The sequence below is a fragment of the Leuresthes tenuis genome, unplaced genomic scaffold (genome assembly GCF_036924035.1).
Source record: "Leuresthes tenuis unplaced genomic scaffold, fLeuTen1.0.hap1 SCAF_6, whole genome shotgun sequence".
Classification (NCBI taxonomy): domain Eukaryota; kingdom Metazoa; phylum Chordata; class Actinopteri; order Atheriniformes; family Atherinopsidae; genus Leuresthes; species Leuresthes tenuis.
In genome coordinates, this window is record NW_027325360.1 from 14,738,617 (window position 1) to 14,763,886 (window position 25,270).

Below are 25,270 nucleotides of genomic sequence, written 5' to 3' on the forward strand. Positions count from 1 at the left end.
GGAAGTGCAGAAAGATAAAGTGCAAAGATAGAGGGGGTAGGGAAGTACAAGGTAAGTGCTAGGATAGGAGATGCTCTCTGAAGAGCTGGGTTTTCAAGAGCTTCTTGAAGATAGACAGGGACACTGTTCTGGTAGCGCTCGGTACGAACGGAGGGAAAAACTATCTGCAAAAGTCACATAATTAGTGAAATGAAGTCCACCTGTGTGCAGTCTTAAGTGTCACATGATCTGTCAGTATAAACACACCTTTTCTGAAAGGCCCCAGAGGCTGCAACCAATTACCAAGAGGCATCACACCAGAAGACCAAGGAGCTCTCCAAACAAGTTAGGGACAGAGTTGTTGAGAAATACAAGTCAGGGTTGGGTTGTATAAAAACATCCAAATCTTTGATGATCCCCTGGAGTGCCATCAAATCCAATCCATCAATCTCAAATGGAAAGTATATGGTACCACAACAAACCTGCCAAGAGAGGGCTACCCACCAAAACTCACAGACAAGGAGGGCATTAATCAGAGAGGCAGCACAGAGACCAAAGGTAACCCTACAGAGTTCCACAGCAGAGACTGGAGGATCTGTCCATAGGACCACTATAAGCCGTACACTCCATAGAGCTGGGCTTTATGGAAGAGTGGCCAAAAAAAAGCCAGTACTTAGTGTTAAAAATAAGAAGGCACGTTATGAGTTTGCCAAAAGGCATGTGGGCGACTCCCCAAATGTATGGAAAAAGGTGCTCTGGTCAGATGAGACTAAAATTCAACTTTTCGGTCACCAAGGAAAATGCTATGTCTGTCAAAACCCAACACATCCCATCACCATGGGGACACCATCGCCACAGTGAAACATGGTGGTGGCAGCATCATGCTGTGGGGATGTTTTTCAGCAGGTCTGAGTCTGAAACTGGCCTGAGTGGAGGGAAAGATAGGTGATGCTAAATACAGGGATATTCTTGAGCAAAACCGCTGAAGAACGCTGAAGTTTTCTGTTACTTTGTCCTCTTTGTTGTTTGCTTCACAATAAAAAAAAATTGCATCTTCAAAGTTACAGGCATGTTCTGTAAATGAAATGTTGCAAACTCTCTAACAATCCAGTTTAATCCAGTTTAGGTTGTGAGGCAACAAAACAAGAAAAATGCCAAAGTGGGTAAATACTTTTGCAGGCCACTGTATGAATGTAAATGTAATCTAAAATATACCATTAATTTTGAGATTTCTAGCTGACTATCTTACTGTTACTGTACAGGAAAAAAGACCATTCCACTCTCAAAGCAGCCGTTTGATTTTCTAATTAAGAGAAATCCAACTGAAAGACTCATCAACCAGTCTTCAAATCTGTTAAAACCAGACCTTAAAAGACAACTACAGTAAAACATCTGACGCATTTCTCTTCACGGAGTGAAGGCACAGACTACTAACACAACTCCTGCTGAACCTCCACACTGAGCTTCATTAATCTGTGACAGAGAATGCTGGAATGACAGATCTAAAAAAGCAAAAGCAAAGTAAAACAAAACATTCGTACATCTGTGACCATTTTTGCTCCTGAAAATTTCTCTCTGTGTTTCCGTCTGAACCATGGGGACCAATGAGAGGAAACAGTTTGAAACGGTCTTCCCAAGTGTGTGACATTTCCCGAGAATAAATAGAAAAGAATTAGAAACATGGCCTGCCAAATAATTGCTTGTTTATTCAAATAAAAGCAATGATAGGCAATATTCTGACGTGCTATGCTTCATCAGATATGGAGGTGTTCAGAGACAGGTTTCCATTCTCATACTCTCATAATGTGGCCCAGTGGCACCAAGTTGTGTGTTTCACGACACCAACGCACACATTCAAAAACAACAACGACTATTTTACACAATAATATTTTCGCCAGCTGAATGAAGACATCAGACATTTTGTCTCATGCCTCTTCTTAAAATGAACTCATGCTCATCTCATATAAAGTCAGCATGACTCTGCAGGATGAGAGCCATCCTGATGTCACAGAAGGCAAAACTTTTTTCATTCAACATTGATCTAAGTTGAGAATGGTTGAGCTTTGGTTCAAATTGAAAATCCATTGTGAATCAACATTGCACTATGGAACAATACCAAAGTTTAATCAACACTGTCTCAGTATGCTGCGCAGACACCTGTTTTTTCTCTAAAGACAACTGGGCGAGACTATTTATGGCATGGGTCTTATACACTGGAAATTAACAGTCATCATTTTTAGATGACAATTGAATATTGATACATACATATTTTTTTTTTTTTTTTTAAAATCAACATTTATTCAAAATCAATCATAATAAGCACTTTCAATTTGGTTTCATTGTCAGACATCAACATAGATCAAATATTCATAACAGATGACGTTTCAGTGTTGATTCAAATTCAATTTGCTACCTCTTGTAGTCTTCACAGAAACACAATCAGAAGCTCAATTAACTAAGCTTGCAGTCCGGTGAAGTAGTTTATGTTGCAACATGGTATTAAATATTAATGTAAACAAACAGACAACAACCAGTTTCTCTCAGGATTATAGGGACATGGCACAGTAGCCGGGAGAATCTGCGTGAGCGGCTTTCGGGTAGCGGCTGCAGAAATTACAATGCCCCCTTATTTCCATAAGGGACTAAATAGACAATGAATAAATGAATAAAATCAGTTATTGTCTTGATCCATGAGATAGCACAGATCATACTACCAAAACAAGATAAACAACTGGGATCAGCTTGGATACTTTCACAATTGAATTCAATCTAGTTTTATTTATATTGTCCCAAATCGCAACATAAGTCATCTCAGGGCACTCTACATAGTGAGGTCAAGACTTCACTATATAAATATAGAGAAAGCCAACAATTCCCTTTGTGCAAATACTTGACGGCAGTCTCTTGTTCACTTATATGTGAGGCCAAGTTGTCACATTTGCTTAGCCTCAGTGTGAAGCATGACTGCACACAAGCTGCTAAAGTGCGATTTTACTTTTTCCCCTGGAAGATAGATATTCCTTTCAATCAGCTATATTCAACCAGCCTATTCTTCAAGCATTGCAGAGGGGCAGACTTGATAGGGGTGGCCATTTTATTTGACTGACATTAATCTCAAGTATTGGCAATAACTCAGAGAAACTCTCCAGATATGTATACGGACGTGGATATGGATGCATGCATAAATATGCATGCATGCATATGGATGCTTCTAAACCTAAAACAAAGACAAGATGACGGCGCAGAAGAGTCAGAAATAAAACATTGTCACCAATGTCCTTTTTTTTTTTTTCCCTTGTCCTGTCCAGCATTATGGCAGCAGAATTGTAGTCTGAATACCTTTGATGACAAACAGATTTGCTTTGCCAAGGGAAGTTTTATAAATGTAAAGCTCCCCTTGATGCCCATTTATTTATTTCTGTTTACAATATATGACATGTAATAGAACTGAACCGGACCAATTGTCACCAATGTCCATGTGAAACACATTCTCTCTTCTAACAAATAAAATGCAGGCAGAGATGCCTCTGACTGTTGTTTACCGTTACGAGTCTTACCTTTGGGAGAAAATGTCCCTGTAGGGGCTTCCGTGCTGCATGGCAATACCATATCCACGGTCTGGTGCGTTGTTGCTTACGGTGTAGAAGGAGCAATCTTCATCATTATTTGCGACGTACTCCAGCACTGCTGCATCCCATATGAAGCCAAACCGGCCATATTTCACCTTAGAGGAAAGAAAAAGACACATTTAACTAATCAGCGCCTTAAGTCAATAAAGTAATGTTGAACCAAGATTACACTGGTCATCTGCGGTGGAACTGTAAAATTGACAGCGTGCTGATTTTACAAGCAGTCTTAATGGTTTTTTGGCTCATTTTGATTGCAACCTGTGTAGTTGAGAGTAGGATATGTTTTACATTTTCATTAAGGCTGCATGGTCTTTATGTCTTTTTGTATTAGACTCCAAGTACGTGTGAGATTGCGGCTTTAACCTAAATTGTAGAACAGATAGAGCTCAAAGGAACATACACACACACACACACACAGCTCAACACATTATTTTAGATTTGGTGTGTCATTAACTTTAATGGAGCTTTATGAAATTTTTAAACCTCCCTATTGTGTGTATGTATGTATGTATGGATATATATCTATATATCCATACATACATACTCACTCACCTATATAAATATATATGTATACACACCCAAGTGTGTGGGTGAGACTCGGCCTATGTGTGATGACTAATGTCTGAGAGCTGACAAGACCTTCTGATTGGGTAATTTCACAGCCTGCAGTCTGCTGCAGCGTGTGTTTGGGGGATGTGTGTAGAAGTGCGTGTTCAATAATTCACTGCAGGGTTTCAAAATGGCTCATTCTTGCTCTTCACGACCTTAAAAACGGAGGAAACAACACTACTTTTAGTTTGAAGAATAATTTTATTATTTCTGCTCAAATTAAAACAGCACTGGCCTTGTATTACAGAGATTAGTTAGAACAAATCTGGGTGAAAAGGGCTTAAACTGATTATGTATTGACCCCTTAGGTCAGTTACACTAAAATAAACAAAGCTTAGTTAATCTCATTAAGATTGTTATTATCTGTGTGCGGATATCTAAATTCTAAGTATAAAATCAATACTTTAAATCTCATATAAATAAATGAGGGCTTTGTCTTGGTGAATCACTGTGTATATATACCATAGGTTGATGCCAGCATCAGGAAAGATTAATAACAGATCTAGTTGTTACACAGTTCTGTGCTTGACTCTCAGTCAAACTGAATGTTGTAACAATTTTCAATACAGATCCTTGAAGTTTAGAAGTGCCGAAACACCGTAGCTTACATTTGCTTACATTAAGATCATCGTTTGTCTCCAACAGAGAGAACAAAGAAGGAGAAAGAGAATGTCATAAACAGAACCAGTAAGACCAAAAATGATAGTCATCAATAGACTACCTTCAAGTTCCATTTTAGTCACCCCCGCCTTCTTTTTATTGTGCATGTTGCTTTTTAGGTCTATCTTGAAAAAGCACAACATCCACTGTTACACAGACAGCACAATTTGACATTTCTGTTACATCTGAGGACACTTCATTGAGGAGGATGTTGTCTTAATAACATCTAAAGATGGTGGACAAGAAATTCCTTTCAACAAAATTAAATTGAGGCAGAAATAAATCATTTCTGATCCATCCCACTCCATTAAAAGCCTTAACAATGCTCACCGTGAGCATGATGTCATGAGAAACCTTGATGCTTTCCTGAAATCTTCCTTGAATTTTAACAGTATTATTATTTGACTAGTTCAGAACTCAGAACTCCAATCTTATTTGACTAAAATGGGCAAAAGCCCATCACTCCTGTTCTGGCTCATTTGCCGTTGTGAGAGACAGCATTGAATTAAAGGGTTATTTCTCTTTGAAGCCTTTTTTGGTTCAGCTCTAAAGTACATTACCTTTGTTTCCATGACGAGGTCACTTTTGTCACAGATTGTCAATGCAGCTGCCACTTTTAATCTTTCATAGAGACCTCAAAACCAAAGGTGACCAGCCTCTTTTAGTCAGCACTCCCAGGTCTTCAACTGCATAATAAATCTTGCTCAGTCATTGTTCATTTCAAATCAGATTTACTCATCCTTCTTCTCTTGGCTTTTGTTCTGTGTGAAGCTGCCTGTGTCAAATTCACAAGTGCACTGTTAATTTCTTTTACTGACCAGTGGTTGAGTGGTGGCATCATTTGCACATTTTATATTGTTTTAATTCTATTTTATCATATATATTCATGGTAGGTTTTAAACATTTATAAGATTCTATATGCTCTTTTTATTACTGATTTTGATTATCTTTTATTGCCCTAAATAGAGAGTGCAACTTGTGTTGCTTTCAAACAGGCTTGATAAATAAAAGTGACCTGACTTGACATGAATGTATCTGTTTAATGTGTTTGAGCAAAGCTTTAAATATACTAAATCTGAAATGATAATTATAGTTATGTCAACACAGAATACACTCACTGGAGAAAGAATGATTCCTATGACGACGATGATGCTGGAACCTGTGAAATGCCTTCACCCGATATAGCATTTCATATACAGAGAGGACGTACAGTATGTAAAAACAGAGCACTGGATTTGATGCATTAGAACAAGTACTCTACATGCACAGCATTATTTTAATATAGGCTCAACTTTTCAATTACTAAAAATAACAATCACAGTTGGGGTGGTACCATAACTGTGTGCTGGTGAATGCTACAGCACTTTCCTCTGCATTTTTTCTATCTCATAAATCTTTTACATACTACTCCCCCTCTATATCTGACATTCACGAGTCACATGATTCTGGTGTGCAGGCTCCCAGCAACGAAAGGAAAGGACAGCAGAGCGGTGGCAGGGAAAGAGGGAAGATCTATAACCACAAAAAAGAAAAAAAAAGGACACTGGCAAAGAAGATGAATGACCTCTCCACTGATAAAGATTGGGTGAGATTATCTTTAAACGCAGCTTTAGACACAACTACATTCTATAATTAACTAACTAGAGCACAAGTTTCTGGGCCACATTCCAATTAAGCTGTTAATTATTTCTATTGATTCTATGCACCTTTGACACCCTGGGACAGACCCTCAGTGTTTCAACGTAGAATAATATCCCGACCCACATGTGACACATGTGAGAAAGAACAGAATAAATGTGAGATGGCTATCTAGTTCTTTCACAATAGAGGAAGGAAATAATATCTTTGTAATTTAAATTATCAACAAAAACTAAGGAACAGCAAAGCAAAAAGTAGATTTACCTATTATTTGTCTTTTTGTATACACGTATACATGAAATTCATAAGAAACTAAATACACACCTCATAATACTTTCTAATAACATAAATAGTAGAACTGAAAATGTTAGTACCAATATTTTCCACCAAAACGTTTACTTTTAAAATACTATACTATACTATGTCCACTTTGCGGGACTGCAGCATTAAAAACGTTTTTCAGTCACATCACTAGTCTGACGTACGACTGAAGTAGTCCACAGTGATTTGAGGCACATGTTTATCAGCATATAACCAAATGTACTTACCCCCCTAACCTCAACCTTGCTGTCAGGATGTGTACCCCCACTCTCTAGTGTGAAATCATGCGAGTTAAATGCCCACCATCAAACTCAGCAACCTCTTTGAGGCTGGCAGGCTGCAGTTCACTGATGTAGTGCTTCAATTATTGAAAAGAAGAGGGAAAAAAAGAGGGAAAAAATATACATAGCCTCTGAACATCATTTAGCCGGCCGTTCTTTTTGTTACCACAACCTTGTCAGAAAAAAAAGAATCTAATGCATACATTTTTAGCAGACAATGTTGGTACTGTGGGTGTCAAGAGGAAGTCAAAATGTTTGCGCATGAATACTGAATGCAACTGCATGCGGTATACAGAAACATGCAGAGGGTTAAGAGAGGAATATTTTGAACGTGTAGAAACAGTTTCAGAAACCGGGTTGCAGGGAAAATCACCAGACTGCAAACACTCCAGAGAGTGTTCTGGTGGTTCAGTGTCAAAAATATCACAGTAGCACAAAGCTGTTAGAGAACAAACGTTTGGGATACCTTTACTAGTAGTAAGGGTGTTTTTTTGTTCAGATACTGAATTAGAGACTCCAAGGTTAAAAGCTTCATTACCTGCACTAAAAGTTTTCATTTACAAATTTTCGTTATTACACTTAACACAGTCCATAATATACATGATATTATTCACTGTGGTTGACCATGGTTCATAGTAACTTATAATTTTCTGTTTGCAATGCTGTCAATCTATTTTCATTACAAAGAGTATTGTATATGCTTTTCATTTCATATATTCATGGCATCTTGTTATTTTCATCATAATATCACAGAAGGAGGCCACGCAATATACACCAAATTGGTTATGAGACTTTTCATGAAGTCAGCCAACAAGCTTTTGTGCTTTTGTGTGAGCAGATATTAGCTAATTTCCTTTTTCTTCAGCTGAATAGCTGGCTGTGTTATGTTGTTCATGTTGTAGCCGATGGGAACTTTAAAACTTGAAAAAATGATCACTTTGCATGAAAAAGACGCAATGCATCTTTAGTAGAATAAGGCTCACAATGACCAACCAGCCTATGGTGCAGGACATCCTTTAAATAAGTCCATGAGACTGAATCGCCTCTTTATGAACCCTGAGGATGTTCTGTGATATGATTTTAATAAAAAAAGAAAATGAAAAAAATAACTTGATGGAGATTGCATTACTTTAGCAGTGTCAAGCTCCACATAAAAAAGTTCACATGCATCTAATGATAAACTTGGGGCAATACCAAATTATTTATGAATAAATTATCAATGAGTGTAGAAACTAAATCCTAAGATTAAAACTGACTTTGTATTTGCACCAGTGCTATTTCACATTTACAAGTGAATTTACAAGTAAAATAAACATGTTTTTGTGTTGTCTTTTCTCCAGTGAACTCTTCATATTATTCTGTCTACGGTCTTAATCTGATTGGACGTCTTTCGACGGTAGATTAAGTCATTACACTTTTCCATGGAAACAACACTTGTTTAATACTAACTACTGCATGTAAAATCCAAGCCCGATTCCAGAAGAAATAGGGGAAGCTGTGTGAAAGGTAAAAAGAAAATGAATGCACTGATTTGCTAATCTCATAAACCAATATTTTATTCACGCAACAAGCAAAGAAAACATATCAAATGTTGGGGGTTTCTCTAACATTTTCATGAAAAACAATTTGAATTTGATAGCAGCAACACATCTCAGAGAAGCTGGAATGGGGTGACAAAAGCCTGGAAAAGTGAGTGGTACAACACAACAAAAAACAGCTGGAGAAACATGTTCCAACTAATTGTGAACAAAGTTCCCCATGCTATCCACAACACCACACAGTGGTAAACGTGGCCCTGTCCCTGCTTTTTTAAAGTGTTTTTTCAAATGTTACTGCTGTCAAATTCAAGATGAGCTAACGTTTGAGCTTTTTATTTTATTTTTTTAAATACATAAATATATTTATCTATATAATATAATCTGATAATTGTAAAATGTATCACTTTCACTGGTTTAAAATGTTTTCTATCTTCTGTTGTCAACAAATTATTGGATTTATGAGATTTGCAAACCAGTGAATTGTTATTCTGTTTACTTACATTCTACATAGGGTCCCAATTCTACGTATCACAGACACACTGCGCACACACAAATTGCACAAATTTTACCTCTGTTCCGTGTCGAGGGTTGTGACTTGCAGTACCGATCTAATTAAAGCATACCTTACTTTTCATCAGACACACAGAGGGTCACTAGGGCAACAATTAAAGTTACCCAGATATACAGAAAAGCCTCCACACACAGCAAAAAGGGACCACACAATCAGACACAGTATAACACACTGTCAACTCCTAATCGTTGCATTGGGCCATTGTCTCCTCTCTTGTCAGTGTGACATGGACAACTCAGTAAGATCTATAATCACTGAATTACAGTCACCTCCGTTTCTCTCTCTTCCTTCTCTGTTGTCTTTTTTTCTGACGCCACTTTTTAATTTACATGATCCCGTCTTCCTGGAGTGAAAAGAATGGAAAATTAAACTAATGCTGTTTCTCTTTTAGTGCTTGTGGTCTTGTGTCTTTAAAGAAAAAAAAAAGTCAATTTTAAAGGATTTTGGTGGTAGTGGAGCTCATTTAATGAAACCATAATAGCACTTATCCATGAGCCTGAGTAATTTATGCTTCACCCTTAATATGTGTTTTTTTTTTTTTTTATCCAGGACAGCATCAGGTAATGGGAAGAAGAGAGAGGTTAAATCAAAATAAGGCAGCAAAACACCAACTAGGTTGTGAATAGAACATGTTCAACAACAAAGATGCAGTCTCACAAACAATAGTGCATTAAAAAAAGAATCAGATGGAATCATATTCTGTAAAAACAACACTTCAAATGAGGAGCAGTTCAAGTGAATAATCCAAACCTTAGACAATGAAGGTACAAACAATGTCTGTATTACATTCCCAGAGGGAATCTGTTCTAGTATTGATATGAGCTGCTTTGCAGGTCCTATTCCTTTTTTTCCTGCTGGTGATTATTGTGGCAACTTGTTGGGTGTTACCTGGACCCTTCTTGCCAAAGATTGCTCAGCAATGGCCAATGTGGAGCTGCACCCTTTTTGCTATATGTTGGCCAATAAAACCTTTTTGGTTGCGTTAGTATAGCTGACTGCTTTGTGAATCCAGGGTAAGGGTTCGGGTAAATATCATTAATGTTCCATTCTTCTTTACATATTGTTTAAAAGATTGGCCTCGCACAGGAGAGCTTGGCATTTTTTTCTCCTGTTCATGCATGAAGCTGGAGAGTTTAGTTGCATGTTGTAAGTGAATTAAGCTTTCTCATATATTCATATGTGTTTTTAATATGGTGAAGGAGACAAATGTAGATTAATGGGGAGAACTACATATACCTGGAATGGAAATAAAACACTGTTTACAAGAAAAGACAGAGCCAACACTACTTCTAATGTTGCATATCTTAAATGAGTTTATGGTGGAGAGCACAATTTTAATCGCAGTAATCTATAGGGGTAGAGGTATCAGAGCCAATGACTCGAAGAAACTGAATCAACTGATTTAGAAATAATATTATAACACAATAAAAGTGGTAGCTCTGTGCTGAGGACTGCTCTGGAGCCCCTAGAGCTTGTTGTCAAGGATGGATGAAATCATTAGATTATTAACAAAGTAGTTGACATTGAACTGACTGTATATATAGTTTTTTTTTTTATCCATTCCTGTTTCGATATCTTGGGGGAAACTACAACTAAAATGCCTAAAGTGTCTCCTGACATTCTCAGTTTGGAATTATGTTGCTTCAATAGACCAGCCTGGACATAAAAGCACCGGAAGTCTGATAGGACAAAAACCTAAAGGCAGATCTCAAATTATGGAAAGGATTATTTAAAAGTCTGAATTCAATGAGGTGATAGTTTCAATGCTTTGGAAGAGAAAAGCCTGACTACCTTCACATTTTTTAAAGCATTTAAGCAATTAAGTGACTACAAAGCTTTAACAAACAAAACACCTTAGTCCGAACTGAATTCACCTAGAGTGAATATAATCCATGGGAGATGTGATACAAGTGTATGTGCAAGTAACAGTGTACACTTGTTACAGTGCAAGTGATACATGTACTGTTACAAGCTTAAACATGAACATATTTGAAATCCTGTCAAAAACTAGAGCCTTGAGTCCAATCTAATATTGATCCAAAGTCTTCCCCGGAGAGTTGTAGAGACAGGTTTCTTAGCTTAAATGGAAAGAAAATAGAAATCACATAATGGAAAAAAAATGAAAAATGGTGTTGCATCTTCTAATATTTTCTTTGATCAGCAAATACTTTGAATCAACCGAGTTGTTCAAAGGAAATTACATACCATTTTATCTTGATTAGATGAATGCAGCAAAAAAAAGCATGAATAAACAAAGAACAAAGCAGAAACTTCAAGGACTTCTGAAAAAGCCACTTAGAGACAATCATACTCCTCGGTGTGAGTTCATATCCAGACTTGAAAACTTTTTCCAAATGATGCTTTCCAATTACAATACAGAACTTGACCAATGAGCAGTTTTCAAAAGGGTCTCTCTATTTCATCCAAAGTTCAAACACTTTGCCCTCAGAGTCGAGACATGCTCAAACTTCAAAATGGCTGAACCTACTTCAGGGTCCACTTTCTATCCTTGTGTATGTCTTTCTTTTTCACATCTCTCTCTCACATCCCCTCTCATAAAGAGGAATAGAAGATCTTTCATCTTGCTTCAAGTCTGAACTGAACTATATACTATATACTATGTACTACGTACTACAATCATCTTTCTACTTCATCCATAAATTAGATCAAGGATTACAAACATGTCTAAAATGGCACAGAGCAACATCTCCCCAAGTGTATAGTTAGTTTCCTGAGTGCTCACTATTTAGCTTTTGAGCAATGTGAAATTTTACACTTGGGAGGCTCTGTGCTTTGTTTCCATTCAATGGGAACAAACTAATAAAGTTGCTAAAAAAATCTCACAGCTGTAAAAAAAAACAGTACATTTCCCCAGTTCTATTTATGCATTATCATGGATTTGGCGGCTTTGTGATCCACATGGATTTGTGAGGGCGGCACATCCTTATTCTCAAAGCAGACAACGCTGCATATTTATCGCTTTTTGTGTCAGCTTGATGTTACAGAAATATGTGAAATAAGCTCGAGCTCTTTAACGATATATGGCTGGTGCCACAGAGACAATGCCAGTGTAACGTCAATGAGCAGCTTTATCAGGGCAGACAAACAAATTCCCTTGTTGTGGTGGACACATGGGGATAGTGGTGCTGTGGCACATAAAACTGGTTTGATTCCTGACTGAATTTGTCATTCTGTTGCCTTATATCTAAGAATTGTTCATTTGATTTTGATTTGCTGTATGATTTGGTCTTTTTTTTTTTTTAATGTGATGCAACCCATAAAAACAGGAACAGAATGAATCCTCTTTCTTTTCACAGAGGTGGTGGTGTTGTTATCCCAATCTGGTGCCGTATTCTTCAGTCTGACAGCCAAGTCAGTGCAGTCAGTGGAAAAGTTTTTTGCCTGTTGAGTCCACCCAGTAATCTATTGTTCAAAAGATGTGCTTACTTCCCTTTTTTTCTGTAACACAAGCCTGGCTTTTCATCTCCCTGTGAGAGAATCTGCCTTCAGAAGAAATGAATCTGCTTTGGTCAGGGTGGAACGTACTGTAAACGTGAGGTGTTTTTTTTTTCCTTTTGTTTTTCAGTCAGACAATATCGAAGTGGCATGTAAGAAAAAAGCGTGTGGTACTTATCTGTGATGACAGGAAAAAGTTTATGGTCCCTTTTGTTGAGGCTGACGAAAAGTGAGCTGACTTAACAATGTTGCCATGTAACAAAACGCAGAGGTTTATTGCATAATGTACACAGAAAAGGAAATGTTATCGGCCAATAATACAAAGCAAAAACAAATGCATCAGGTAAATATAAGCACATTTGATGCAGATTTAAATAAACATCAGCAGACCGAGTGGAATCTCGTCTTATCAGTGCAGCCTATCTGTTGAATTACCCTCATCCTTACTCTGTCATGTTGAGTGAATGAATTAATATAAAAAATGGTTATTTGCTGTCAAATTCCCCAATTCTACTTCCACTGTAGACACAGCTTTCAACTATCTCCTCACAGCCACCTCTCACTGCACACTTCTGCATGTTTTCTTGCATCACTCTCCTTTGACTTGTTTGATTTCGAGATATGAGACATGCACACAAACAGAAAAAAAAAATAAAATAGACAAGCTCAAAGTTCAGCATTCATATGTCTCATGCAATAACTACCAAAGCTCTAAAGCTTCTCATAGTTTCAAAACATTACGGAAAGCGGATCTTTCTCACACTGATCCCGCACCAATATATGCTCCTCATGCATGTCTATGTGGAATAAAATGAGACAAATTCACTTTTAGTTGCAAACTGACATGCCTTCGTCACTTCACTCCAGAATGATTAAACTTGTGCCTGTAAATTCTGAGGCTCAGCGGCTCAAGGTTTCAATATTTTGAGAGGAGGAAGAACTGACCTCCTATTTAGGAAATGCTTGCTTTTCTTCTCGTTTTATGAGTGCAAAGTGTGACGATAGAGACACCAGATGAGGGTATTTTACTTGTCTGTGGAGAGTGTAAGGAAAGCAACAGAGGCTGATAACTGTGAAATATTAGAGAAAAGGCTGTCTAATTCAGGTTTCAAACAGATCAGCAAAGGTCTTGTCTATCCTTAAGCCAGCTGGTTCTGTCTCTCGACTTGTGTGCTCTCTCTCAGTACTTGCATCCAACGTGCTTTGTTTTGCCTTTGTTTGGGCTTTATTTGACAAATCAGAGAGCATTACAATGAGATGCTGCTCCTTTGCCAAATTTTTCTCCCTCTCTGCACTAGCTGGCTGCATGTAGATATGTGAAGATCTGAATAAAGATAAGATTAGGTGCAGGGAAATCAATCAAGGCAAAGAACAGAGAGACAGCACCTCTCTCTCTATGCGTCACGATGCATCAATATACATGAGGAAAGCTATTTTAAGACAGGTTCTCTTGCAATGTGTGACGGGAAAACTCTTTAAAAAAAGTTTATGCTCCCACATGTGCAAAAAGTCCTAAAACCAGTGTAAACAATAAAGGCTTAAACAGTATAGGAAGGTTTTCACCGACATTTGTTTGCCTTCTCATGAGTTTATCTGTTTCGGTAAGATTATGCAAAATGATCCAAGACACATGTCAGGAAACTTGGTGAAGCACAAGCAAAAGAGGAAACCATTCAATTATGGTTTGTTATTGGAAACTGCCTTGGCAGAAGGCCACTCCCACTTCACTTGTTATTCCCTTGTGATCAACCAAGAATCATTTCCCTTCCCAAAAAAGCACAACACATAAAGACAATCAGTCTCAGACGATGAAAGCCTGGCACACAGGTGGCATCAATTCCTCATGAGGCGTTCTGTCCGACTGCTTGCTCTAGTGGCAACAGTCGCTTCCATCCCTGGAGACACAATATGACAACTTCTTCACTCCCTCTCCTCTCTTTGTTTTCTCAGTTGTTTAATTACCATCGGCTGTCATTAGTTGTCTTTGTTTTCTTCAGGAAGAGGGACTGGAAAAAAAAGAAATTAATCGCCTATTGCCATGCTCTATGCAAATCTTTACTCAGACCCCGTTAAGCCGATGAGAGATGTGATAGTGGAAGAGAGGAGTAATTGGAGACAGATGTTGGAGAGACGGATCATCCGAGACGGATCAGTGAGCCAAAACTAAGATGCCACCCTTAATAGGATCTGGCAGAAAAAATGATTATTTCTCTCTTTCGTTTTCATCTTATCCCTACTCAACTGTATTTTTCATAACGGTGTCTGATGTTAAATTTGCTTCTCTTTGGAAAGTGTGAATCATTCCTTTTTTGTGCTGTTCTGTGCACTTTTTTTGGAGTTCTTTTGGACTTGATGAGATTGACACCTTTGAAGAGGGGTGTGACAGTCATCTCATTTTTAATGTCAAAATGACCAAAGAGATGACATTCGACTGAAGAAAGGTTAGATTGCATGATCCTGTCAAAATCGCTGACAATGTTATCACACAGGTGTGAAACTTTGCTATTTGGGCATACAGCTGAACTGTATGAAATGGTGTGCCTGTGAAAAATGTGCGGTAAGTTAGCTCAGACGATGCACTTCCAACACAGACTTAGGCTGTTTGGTGTAAGCACAAAGTATGAGAAATATTTTACACTCTTGCACTAGAAAGTATAATTAAAAAAAGGTGATGCATTTCAAGAAAACTCACTAACTCTTGTGTTTGGGAACATTTTGCACTTTTGTTCTTAGATTTTAATACCTGGTTTACTTTTTTTTTATCTCAAGTGTTTTGTCTTTCATGTTTTCCATCTTTTTCAGGTGTTTCTACACCTCACTTTATCTTCTCTCTGCGTCATATATAATACACCCCTGCGGAGCGTCTCCTGTTAGCAATGTTCTGTCATGCAGCTACTGTGCACTGTGTGCATTTTGGCTCAAGAAAAATTTCCCCATGGAGAGAAAGTATATTTGATTTTGAATTGATATTTGACAAACAGATGATGTGAATGTGAGGCTAGTCGACAGAGGAATTAATCCACTTCCTATGCTAATGTGCTCTGTTGCCTGGCAACACAGCACACAACAGTGGAACCTAAACATAGACCATATATACAAGATGCACATCAGAGATAACTTGCTGCTAAGACCAGACTGTCTAGAAATACCAAGCTTAACAAATCGAATATCCCATGCCAATTCAGAGGTATAATCCATCACATTGACAGAAAGTACAGAAACGTATAAAACAAAATAAAGTTGCATCCTTTTAATCCTTTTGTATCCTGTGTAATGTATTGTGTAGCAAGATCACATTTTTGCTACAATAAACACTTTCCCCTCCGTCTCCAAAAAAATATAATGGATCTGCCAGCTGTTGTGAGGACTGGTTTTTATTATGCTGTCTTTAAAGATTATTCTTAACGTATGATAAGACTGAAAACATTGCTATCCCCACAGAATAGCAATATCTGCTAGTATTCCAACATAACCCTTCCTACATGACGCAGCCTATCTGTTGTATCTGATTACTGCAACCAAAGCAGATATCAGAGGATGCATTTCAGTAAAAATGGAAATAAACAACTTGTGGTTCAAAGCCTGAAAATATATACAAATTAGAAAGATACAATTAACTGAAAAGGGGGGATTAGAAATAAATCCACAGTTGGATGGAGGTCTCACGGATCTGTGATGTGCAGCTAGCATTTGCTGTTCAGAGGAGGACACCTTAAGCAAAAAAGCCATGTGGATGCGGTACTGTGATGTTGTCCAAGACATCTGAAGGAATGTGACAGTGGACACTAACAGACTGCACTGATTCAATCCCACATCAAAGTGGGCTGCAAAGTCAGGAGCAGTATGACTTTGTTACAGTGGTGTTTATACACACACACACATAAAGGTCTTCATACATAATACATAATACATAATGAAACGGCACACTATTGGAAGCCTATAATTCAGAAATATGCCCTGGCTGCCTTCAGGGTGGATTTAAATGTGGCACAATGAAGAGTTTGGTATTTTCTTTGATAAGTGAAGAAAGTGGTATTACCGACACAATGACACAATTTTTTATTTATTTTTACCTTTTAAATGGGAAACTAGAACTCTAGAACTGTTTTTTTTTACATGATGGTTTCCCTCATTCTTTCTAATTTCTTAGCCTTTTATACTGAGTGTTGTTCAGAGTACACAATCACTTGGTGCATTAGAGCAAGGGGTTCACAGAAACCAACAGGTTTGCCGTCAAATGCAAAGAGATTGAAAAGCACTAATCATGGACCTTTGTGGATCAGCCAGAAAGAGATTGCTGGTTTGACACTCATCCTGGACAAAGCTTTCAACTGTCAATGTACCATTCTACTTCCCTCCAACCCCCGATTCCTTACTGTCCTACTGGTTCTAATGGTAAAACAGTGAACACCTTTAGACCGTAGCTCGATTAGTAGTTCGAACCATCTGCACATGTAACCGTAGCAACCTTATATTACTTATCAGTTTAAAAAAAACAATGCCCTATGTGCTGCACAAGTTGACAAATGTACGCATTGCATACTGTATGGTTAAACTGGGCTGGAAGACAAGATTAAGTAGTGGCATACCAAACAAAACTCATTTTGCATTTGATTTTCTCCCTGTCTTTTATCAACAAATCATCAAGAGCGACATTTACACAGATGAGCGTCTGAGTAAAGAGAAGTTATGACGACAAAAATATTACCATAGAAAGAGGATGAAGGAAAGAGAGGTGAAATCTGTCACTGATGTGAGCCAGATGTGAGAACATACAAAACATGTTGAGACTTGCAGACAATGCACTTATGCACTTGCATTTATGCTGAGAAAATGCAGTGTTATTACTGTAAAAATTGACCTTCAAAACATTAGACACAAGTAGGGGTGGGCGATATGGCAAATATATCATATCACGATTTTTTTTAAAATAAAATCACGATTTCGATTTTATCACAATCTTAAATTGAAAAATGAAAAACAGACAGTGTTGCAGAAGTATTTTCGGCTGGGCAGCTCGTACCGCGGGTCAACTACTTGAAGCAGGCGTTCGAACCCCTCCTTTTCAACCGTCTTGAACGGTACCGTATCTTTTGCAAGATAAAAGGTAACTGCTTCTGTTACCGCTTCACTTGCTTGACTTGTCATACGAAGTGCCTTTGTCAAATGCCTGTGTTAATGTTGTCTGTTTTGGTCTTATGCTAGCTGATCCCTCAGCCTGCGGTGCCAGTGCCACCGGGCCCCTTGCTGTTTGGCTCTCAGCATACTGTTTGGGATGCTTCCTCTTCAAGTGATTGAACAGGTTTGTCGTGTTACCGTGCGAACCGTTTCTGTGCAAACTTCGCAAATTACATTTGCTTGCACTAGATCAGTTGCGGAAAATCCAAACCAATTCCATATAATGGAGGTGGAATTTTTTTTAACGATCAACTCCTCCGTTTGGCTATCAGCAATGGCTCTCCATGTGGCTACTGCTACACACACAAGCAAGGGGCGGGTAAGAAAGCGCGTCACTGCCCGTAATTCGCTGTGATTGGTCGGTCAGGTTGACGACGTAATACGTCTGGTGCATCGGTGCATCAGCATAGAACTGCAATTTATAGAATGTGCCCTAGACAATCACACGATCTCTGCAGTTTGACAGATCGCTACGGATCGTCTTCACGTTGCAATCCTTCACGATTTGATATCGCTGACCCCTAGACACAAGGCTATGAAAATGCTCACAATCTCTAAATAGACATGCAGAGCCACTTATTTGCATGCAGATGTGACTGCTTTCAGGTTGAAAAATAGTAGTGAATTGAGCCTGGAGAGTTTCCCATGATCCCCTATTGCTGTGCATCTGTGACAGCATAAACATGTCTTGGACTTTTCCGTCTTAGGGCTCTCTGGGGCCACGATGTTATCATCCCCTCTGTCTGTTTTCTGTTTTGTTTTTTTCTGTTATGCTTTACTATAGCTGAATTACAATTGCAAAAAAACACACTACTCTCACTCAGGAGTTTTAGAATTCAATATGAGGGAGAAATGCCAGCAAAAAGCAACACAATCCTCAAACAGACAAAGTAAGTCGTACAAAATGGCCAACCATTTATTTCCCATCCATCCACTTATCAATGAACAGGTCTTATCCCTGCGGGTTTGCGTGAGTGGACGCACTAAATGTTAGGACTGTGCCTGCCACCTTGCTCCTCTCAAAGCAGAGGATCAGTGAATGACCTCAAAGTCATCCCAGACTACTGAGCTTCTCACCCTGTCAAGATCAATGAGACCAGACAGCAAATAAGGGAACTCCATTTGGCAGCTTTCTGCACACTAGTTATCCTCCAAATCTTATGACCATTGGCAAATGTCAGAACGTAAGTGAGTCTTTTTTCCCACTCATAAGCTTCTTTGAGTACATGCACACAGCCCTGCGTTTTTGCAGACTTGTTCTGGAGCCGCTGCATGTGAGAATACAAATATCTGCAACATTTGCTTTAGACTTCTTGGGAACATTACCCAGTCAGCTACCTGGTAATAACTCCAGAAAGTCACAGAATGAGATGATGTATGAATATAACATGAAACCCTTCAAAGCATTTACAGCGAGCAAGTGTGTGGGGAGGCAACACTTGCTGCTTCACACTCTTTTTTTTTTTTTGTCTACCTGAAATTTCACTCCCCACTTACCAATTGATACAGCAGTTTCATCCAAATACTTGGAATATTGATATCAACACAAAACAGTCATAGATAAAAGCCTCATTCACAATTGTAATAAAGTGCTTGAACTTTTTGCATCATGCTTTGCCTCAGTTGCACTCTTCCCAGGAGCCACTTGGGAGTGTTTCCTCCAACTGCGAGGTGTATGTGTGAGTAGCAACTGTGATGGAAGTCTGAGCACAATTCTCCGGTGTTTATGTGTGAAAGTTTGTTTTTTTTCCACAGTCAACCACATTACAACTGTTGAAGCACCCATATCTTTCTGTGTAAAATGTGGGTTAAAGGTTGCTGCTTAAGATGTGTTAAATTCTCCTCAAAAAACATCCTCTTCTTTTTTTTCCAAGAAGAAAAATCAACCCAGGTGAATAAAATAATCTGTGCTTTTTTGGTCATTTGTAAGGCACCGGATATCTTTTGCAAATATCAACCATGGCCTGATACTGGGACTGCAGATGCTGACACCAGATGGATCACCAAGAGTTGCAAACAGTTTAAAGGAAGCTAAGAGCACAGCATAGAACTGTTTTGCTACCTAAGGTCACACTGCAAGCTTAGTTTAAAGAATATCTAGGCTCTTTGACAGTTTAACAGCTGCCAAAACAGTTTTTAGAATTGATTAAATGTTTGTGTTCTACCCACCACTGTGCCACTGCCAGCCCTCCATAATTAACTTCATTAAAAAATTGTTTCAGTGGTCAGAACTGGTGCCAAATGGTCTAAGAACAGGCGTCAATACCCCTCCACCTCAACAAGGAGTAATTGCTGAGGATAACACTGGCATGCACTGCACTTCCATGTGAGAATCAGATTGAATTTCGACTCAAGTTTCAATCTATCATTTCACATTTACATGAAAAAGTCTTGCGTTAGATAACACAGAAGTAGGGCAGGCAGATGTCGAGGAGTCTTAATTGGAGCCATAGAAAAGAAATAGTCATGAGGGCAAGACAAGAAAATGATGACTTAGATGCTTTTCCAGCAGCAACTTTAATTGAAGTCGCAGTAGTTGCACCTAATCCATAGGGTACATTAAATAATTTTTTCCTCAACATGTGCTATATATCCCATGCTCATCTGAATTTGAGGAAATAATTTCTCCATTATAACTCAAAAATACTGTGTGTCAAAAGATCTGACAGAGAAAGGAGAGTCCACTCTTGATTTGCACCGCAGCTAATATTTTACAACAGTAATATTAATTTGAGGGGGCCACAGCAACACTTTGAATGAAAAAACAGCCGGTGTTTGTAAAATTCAGTACTACCAGTTTTTATTTGAATAAACTGCAAAACATATGCTATTGTAAAGTTGAGGGTCCATCGGATACAGCGGTGATGTTAACACTGACCCCTAAAAGGCCAGAACCACGGCTATTTTAAACAGAAGGAGAGGGAATTATTTTGTGACTTGGCTTATTCTGTCAATACAAACAGTCGTCCAAGGGAAACAGAGAGATCCTACACTAGATTAGCCAGAATGAAGTTATAAGTATTGTTCACAGAAACCTGAGCCACAGTTCAACCCAAAGCTAAAGTAATTGTTTACAGTGTAACTGTAAATCTCAGTTTTCTTCCCCTCACAGGCTGCCGTCATACTTGGTCTTTCAACTTCGATAGCTTCTACTGTTAGAATGGAAATGAGTTTGCCGTTTCAAAGTCTGTACTTGGATGATGGACATTTCTCTCTATGTCTGAATGGCCAGACTGTGAGGCAAGAGAGTGCAGTGTGGAAATGAACTCTGCTCTAACTACATGGCAGGTCGTTTCATGTGTGTCACAGGATATTAGCCTTCCTTTCCACGTAGAGGTCAAGATACTGAAGTGCATTACAGAATACGAAACTTTAAGTGCATGTGAGACAGTGTTACTGCACCCGTATACCCATGTATGTTTGAAATTCTTTTGGTCAGTGTAGGGAGTCAAACACATTCAAGATGCACACTTTGTTAAAGGACTTATTATTATCATGACAATTTCTTGGTCTGCTAAATGAACAGCGTACCAGAACTCATCAAAAGAAAAAAAAAAAGCAGTAGTCAACACGACTTTAAGGAAGGCTATGTTTTTTAGGAGTCAAACGGAGGTTAACTAGCTTGAGGCAAATTAACTTGTGTAACAATATTAAAAGGTGCTGGATGGAATCATCCTCAGATGACATAGAGATTTATAGACACAAAAAATTAAACGGGTCGTTTTCTTCCTGCTCGATCCTGCAACATTTGCTGATCTCATCAAATCCAGACGCTTCCCAAATGCTGACCTGGCAGGTATTACCCTAGTTACTTTGATGTTTGAATAGAAAAAAATTGATCTATGAAAATGTTACTTTCTACAAAGTACGTTGTGAATGCGCCAGATGGTCATAAAAGATGACTGGGCTGGTAGGCCGCAGGTCAAAAACTCCTGAAATGGATACACTGCTGTAACAAGAGTTTCAGCTGGAAGGCAACTTTCTTCTTTGGAACAAGTAAAATTGTATCTTCACAACACACATGAATGGGACTCTCTAAAGTCAGCTCTAATACTTGACTTGAAGGGAGAAGGAACACAGCCTGAGACTTTCACATGTTCCACCTAGAGCTCTGGGTTTCATAGCCAGAGCTCTAATTTTGATAAATAATTCACGTTTGTCTTTACGCATCAGTTGTTAGGACCAGGTGATATTTGTGGCAATTTGAGTAGTTGTTTTTTTGAACGCCAGTGAGTCAGTTGGATTAATGATCATGATCTCTTAGTGGGATGTGCTTACAAGAACTAGATGCATGCATTTCAAATCCAATGTGTTTTGCACCACATGTTTTGCCCTACATGTCCCCTATACATTATGACTTGGTCCTACAGTGACATAGTCATTTTGCAGGTATCCTTAATTGTATTCAGGAGTTTGTAATTAACTGGGAAATTGTCAACAACATGACGATGACTAATCTTGTGGCTAATGATGCATGTGTTTCATTGGGAACTTTAATAAGTGTATATGGTAAAATAGCAAAAAAAGTATATTATACAATCTGTTATACATATATTTAGTTTAACACCAAAGTAAGCAATACATGCATATTACTACAGTAACTACATTTGGAGGATCATCTAACTCTTATTTTCCCTTCACTAACACCTTCTCCCTTTTACAGTATGTCCTCCATCTACCTTTGGCTTCACTCCAAATCCTGCTTCCCTGTCCTCCCTGTTCTCTGGATTGTGATGCATGTGTTTCTGTGTTCTCCAAAGGTCCATTAGCTGCTGGCACTGGGCTGTCTCTTGTCCCATAGAAATAGATAAAGACACGGAGCGTGGCTGCCCAGCAAATTGCATGAAAATGAGAGGACAGTGGACAGATAGAAACAAGGAAGACAGAAGGAGAGAAAAGGGGCTGATTAATGTGAAAACACCTTGATTTTGGCCCTACAGCACAGTGTTGGGAAAAGAAAATGTAGGGAAGAAGTAACAAAGAGGTAAGCAATAAAAATAAAGATACAGACACAATAAATATATATATGAGTGGAAGAATGAAGATAAAAAAAAAAATATTTCAGCATGCAATGAAAATAGTAGGATAGTGAGATAGAATGGTGAGATGCTAGAAAGGAAAATATATAGCTAAAAGATTCCAAAGAGGTGTGTGTGTGTTTGGGGGTGTTGGTGGCTGGGCAGCGGTGAGGTGAGGATAACAGAGAGTGGTCAATTGTAAGAAGATATCCCACAACCAAATCCATTTATATTGTACATTCTTTTTCATTTTTCAAATCCCTCTACTGCCTACTTTGTCTGCCTGATTTATCTACAATCCAGTAATGGAACTTGTTGTTTCCACCTCCAAACTGAGAACACAGGAGTTAGAGTCTTTCACCTTTTTTCTCTATTGTTTTTCTCTTTTTGACTTGGAAAGTACAATGTTATCTAATAGTTAGCTTTAGGTTGCACAGTAGTCTAGACACCATGTTTCTTCCATCTGGGAATCTGGCTCTTTGATTGATAAAGTTCTCTGACTTTAGCAACACTGCGCTTTGTGTTTCTAATGGCCTAATTGCTTTTGTGCCCCCTCAACATTTCTCTCAAACGCTCCCTGTGTGTATTTTAAGCTCCTGCAGACCTATAAATTTTGTATTAATGCTATCTTTTTATCTGGGAACTCAGAGACAGAAAAAGGCAAATGAATAAAAAAACAACAACTTTAAACCTTAAAAAGAAATGACTAAAATGTTTCATTAAGAGCCAACAGCTGGAGTTGTCTATCTTGTAAGATCAAATTCTGCTACGTATTGATCTGAGTGTTTTTTTTTTTTTGTCTGCTTAATTTCACCGCACAAGTATGTGTCTGCGCAATTATTTTCACAGCAATTCACAGCCATCTTTGGATCATTAAGGTGAGCATGCCTTGTTAAGGATGTGGGGGATGCCATTAAGGCCATAAAACTCATTATTGGAGATGTTTTATTAGAGACAGGATGTCAGACTAATCAAAAACAGACTAATGATTTTCTGTGAAAAGAATGATGCAGACAGAATTAACCTTTGAACAGTCATCACGGTGACACAGTAAAATGACACAACCTACTGGAATAAAATGATGTCAGCTAAATTACATAGTACATTTTTTCTTTAGATTATTTTGTGAAATTTATTTAAGACCATAACAAAGAAATATTACATAAAAACATTACTCTTAATGACCACTCCACACGCAAAACATAGGAGCTACACACACACACACACGCGCACACACACACACACAAACTTGTTTTTCTGTGTTAGTGTGTTTCACCATTGGCAAAATGCTTAGCACCTTACCTTGAGCATCACAGCTCAATGACTAACCCTAATTCTTGTCCCAAATCGAACCATACCCTAATTCTTACATTAGCCATAGAACCATAGAAAAGTTTTGACCCTGAAATATTACTCTAAACATGCAGGGGCCACCGTTTTGTCCTTCATAAAACATGTTGGACATCACAAGTATAGTCTTGTAATTTTTGGAGCTTATGAACATAGAAAAACATAAATAATCAAGGTTTTTACGTGCAGTCTCCAGCAAAATTATTCAAACCCCGTGCGTGAAAAATCACATGCACTGGGGGGGGGGGGTGATTATTATGGACTGTATAGATATCTGAACACACTGCAGGAGCCACAGATTGAACCCCCAGGGGACGACCTAAGCACCAAAGCTGCAGCTACCTCAAGCACTTACAGTAACATGCTTGCAAAACATGATCAGACATATTATTTGTGCTACAGTATGTCAAGAATTAAGTCTGAGCTGCATCACACTGCCACCAAGAATTAGCCCTATGCTCACACTCCAAAGTCTGATTTGAGCGTGCACACCAGCAGCTTGACATGTGCATCTGAGGCATCGCTTGAAACACGCTGCAGTTGCATGCCATATAGTATCTCACCTTATTGCCCATTTTCTATTTCCTGTTTTTAACACAGTAGGTAAACATCAGGAAAGTGGTTGTCAGCAAATACACATAGCCATAAAATGTGTTGTTTATCATGATGATCTCATACCCGGAACGATAGTTCAACCTAGTTTCAGTGTGTGGGTAAATACTAGACATATATTAGCTTATGTGGTATGGTGATAATTTTATCTTTTGGCAATTACATCTTATCAAATGTGCTATATGGGAACGGTAATTTTAGTAGAAATCCAATGTGGGTCATCATCATGTCAGTATGTTGGTATAATTCAATGTCAGTTTTGGTGTGCTTTTCTCACTGTTGTCTTATTACAGCAGGTCAACTATCCAGTCTACAACTCTGTGTGAATTAGCGCCAACAGCTGGATTTTTGTTTTTGCCTTTATTATAAAAACTAAAAAAATTTACAATTTATACCAAAATGATTCATACTCCCCCAGTAAAGAGGCAGC

General features: G+C 38.3%; 1 protein-coding gene across 2 annotated transcripts in view; it reads right to left on the reverse strand.

Annotated features, from left to right (window-relative positions):
* Positions 1–25,270, reverse strand: part of grid2 (glutamate receptor, ionotropic, delta 2) — a 456,461-nt gene that overhangs the window by 33,038 nt on the left and 398,153 nt on the right. For both annotated transcript variants that reach the window (XM_072387763.1, XM_072387764.1), the window contains exon 14: positions 3,537–3,703. In XM_072387763.1, the coding sequence (XP_072243864.1) occupies positions 3,537–3,703 (167 nt within the window). The remainder of the gene's footprint in view (positions 1–3,536; positions 3,704–25,270) is intronic.